Source organism: Microtus ochrogaster, chromosome 10, assembly GCF_000317375.1.
Source record: "Microtus ochrogaster isolate Prairie Vole_2 chromosome 10, MicOch1.0, whole genome shotgun sequence".
In the NCBI taxonomy this organism is placed as follows: Eukaryota; Metazoa; Chordata; class Mammalia; order Rodentia; family Cricetidae; genus Microtus; species Microtus ochrogaster.
Genome location: NC_022016.1, coordinates 83,450,813 through 83,453,976, shown reverse-complemented (window position 1 = coordinate 83,453,976; position 3,164 = coordinate 83,450,813). Strand labels below are relative to the sequence as shown.

General features: G+C 46.3%; 1 protein-coding gene across 3 annotated transcripts in view; it reads left to right on the top strand.

Moving 5' to 3' along the window:
- Window positions 1-2,018, top strand: part of Lzic (leucine zipper and CTNNBIP1 domain containing) — an 11,726-nt gene extending 9,708 nt beyond the window's left edge. For all 3 annotated transcript variants that reach the window (XM_005353689.3, XM_026782088.1, XM_026782087.1), the window contains exon 7: window positions 1,709-2,018. In XM_005353689.3, the coding sequence (XP_005353746.1) occupies window positions 1,709-1,767 (59 nt within the window). In that variant the 3' untranslated portion in view covers window positions 1,768-2,018. The remainder of the gene's footprint in view (window positions 1-1,708) is intronic.
- Window positions 2,019-3,164: the final 1,146 nt, after the last annotated feature.

Genomic DNA, 3,164 nt, shown 5'->3' with positions numbered 1-3,164 from the left:
GGGGGAGGGAGGGAAGGAGGGATGGAGGGAAGGGTGATCAAACCCATCACCTTGTGCTCGAGACAACATAATGACCTTTCTTCAAGTTTAAAGTGACAGAATTATTTATATTTACTTTTCTTTCTGTGTGTCTGTATGTGCATGTGTTTGTGGTATGAGTGCTGGTGTCCGAAGAGGCCATATGAAAGCCTTGGGTCCCCAGACCTTGAGTGAGCAGGTGGTTGTGAACTACCCATGTGGGTACTGGGAACTGAACCGGGATCCTCCGGAAGAGCAGCCAGTACTCTTAACCGTTGAGCTATCTTTCCAGCCCAGAACTGTTTTCTTCAGAAATCCTTTAAATTAGTTATATTTTACAGTTCTAAAAAGAGATTTCTTTTTTATGTATGTGTGTGTGGTGTGTATGCACACGGTCATGCAGATACCCACAGAATGGAGCCTTAGATCCTGGAACCTAGAGTTAAAGATGTCTGTGAGCTTTCTGATGTGGGTGCTAGGGTCCAGTTCAGCTCCTCAGATAGCACACTAGCCATTCTTCACCACAGATCTGACTTTCTAGCCTTTCCTTTCGTCCCTTTTCTATGCAGGCTCTTACCAGGGACCCTCATCTGGCCTTGAACTCAGCATCTCTCTGCCTTTACCTCTCAAGTGCCAGAACCATGAGCATGTACCACACACTTAGCCCCAGTACTCTAAAAAAAATAAAATAAAGCAGATGAGTTTTCAGAAAATTACATGCCATGTTGCTGGAAAGATGGTTCAGAGTACTGGCTGCTCTTCCAGGGGACCTGGTTGAATGCCCAGCACCCACATGATAACTCATAACCGTCTGTAGCTCTGGTTCCAGGGGCTCTGGTGGCCTCTTCTGGCTGTAGGCACCAGGCATGCACAGGTGCACATCCACATGAAATAAATTGTTTGTTTTTGTTTTTTGAGACAGGGTTTCTCTGTAATTATACTGTTACGTTCTGGCTGTACTGGGACTCACTCTATAGATCACGCTGCCCTCAAACTCACAGAGATCCTCCTGCCTCTGCCTCCCGAGTGCTAGGGTTGAAGGTGTGCTCCACCACCGCTCGGCTTCCCCTTCCCTTTTCTTGAGATGCTCCTTTATTGTGTTGTCTAGCCTTGCCTTCACCTCTCAGCTGAAGTCATCCTCCTGCCTCAGCTGTCATATAGCTAGGACTGTAGGCACACACCAACATTCTTAGCTGTTTTTCCTTTTTTAAAGAATTATGTATTTTAAAAATGTACATGTATGAGTGTTTTGGTTCCATGCATAAGATGTCTTGGCGGTCCATTAGAGTGTGTTGGGTCCCCTGCAACTGGAGTTACGGTTGTGAACTGATGTGTACGCTGGGAACCAGACCGCGGCCCTCTAGCAAGTGCCCTTAATCCCCAAGCACTGGCTTCTTAGCCCCAGTATCCCCAGCTTTGCAGCTGACTGTGTTCAAATACCTTTCAGCAACATGTAATTATAACAGTAAATGAGGATTTTACATATTTGCCTTCAAACCTAGAACTGAGTTAGGATTCATCACCAGGAAGCCACTCGTGTGGCCGGAGTGTTTATGGAGGGGTAGGAGATCCAGATGGCAGCCGACTTTGTTGAGGTTAATGCATCTGATTTCTGTTCTGTGTCTTTGTAGTTCTTACCTGGGACTGTAATGCCTTGAAATAACCTTTTTATTTTGTGTCTTTTCCTTAGGCTCTGGAGATAAAGTCCTTGCTCTGGCAGGTTTTGAGGTTGAAAAAGCCAAGAAATGACATTGCGGCGGTTTGGTGCCACCAGCCCCATCGTAGCTGCACATGGTGCTTTCATCCTGAGGACTTGGAGGCATTGCGAAGCAGTAGAGATTCTCACAATGCCCAAGAGCAGGTGACACGGAAACAGTGTGGCTTCTGTTAGGTCCTTCATCCTAGAAGGTCCTTGTCCTTCTCTGTATGGGGCTCCCTTCAATGACCCTGGGCTTGTTGACACACAGGACCTGCTGGACTCTTTCTGATGGTTCCATCTATTACGACGCCTTGTTTAGTGCTGATAGTGAAAGCTGTAAGCTAGTGATTGTCTTGATTCTCGTCTGCACGCCTTGAGGAGACTAGACTGGTACGGTGATGTCACTAGCCCTCCTGTGTCTGTAGACTTTTAGAAACCTTTTCATTTTCCCACGAGGAAACCAAGACGCAGAAGGAGCATGTGATCTGTCTAAAGTCACATTAGGGACAGAGCTATGGCTCTGACTCAGGTGTCTTGACCCCTGGTTTTATTTTTTTATTCTATACTGTTTCAGTTTTTTTGTCTTTGTTTTTTTGTTTTACTAATTAACTTGTATTTGTGCAAGTTGGCGTCTATGAAAATTCCGTGTCCTAACCCAGAGTTGAGTGGACACTGAGGGGCTGTTCCCAGCCTGTGATGGGCAGCATGAATGGGCCCATTGTATCTCTGAATTTCTAACAAGCAACAATGGGAGGCCCTGTTGAGAGCCTCCTGAAGTAACTTAACCTCCTGCCTTGTCTCGGGTGGGGAAGCAATAGGAAACGGCAGCCCCAGGCTCTCTGAGTGTGACCTCTTGCCAACTCTGAGGGTGGTAACAGTAAGTTACTGTGAACTGTGCAGTTTGGGAGAAACACAAACCTAGTTTCTCCCTGAGAGCAGTGACTCTGCACGGGCAGCCACACAGCCATGTCCTTACATGTACCTTCCCAGGAGTCCTTTCTTTGTTTCTCACTGGTTTTTTGTTTTGGTTTTGGTTTGTTTTTTTGCACTTTCTACAAATTAAAAACATTTTTACTGCTTCTTATAAGCTTAACTCCACCAGGTGCTGTGCTGCCTGGACAAACCAGGGAACCTCAGCTGTGTAGATGCCTTATTTGGAACTTGTAATGTCTTTGGGATTTTTTTGAAAGGGGTGGGTCTCTGGGCCAACCAAATGGCCCAGTAGGTACAGGTGCCTCCTGCCAAGCCTGGTAGCCCAAGTTTAATCTCCAGATCCACCTGGTAAAGGAAGAGAGCTGACTTTTACAAGTTCTTCTGACCTCCACATATGTGCCATGGCCCATATGTGTGCACACATACACACACATACCCACATACACACACATACCCACATACACACACATACCCACATACACACACATACACACATACCCACATACACACACAT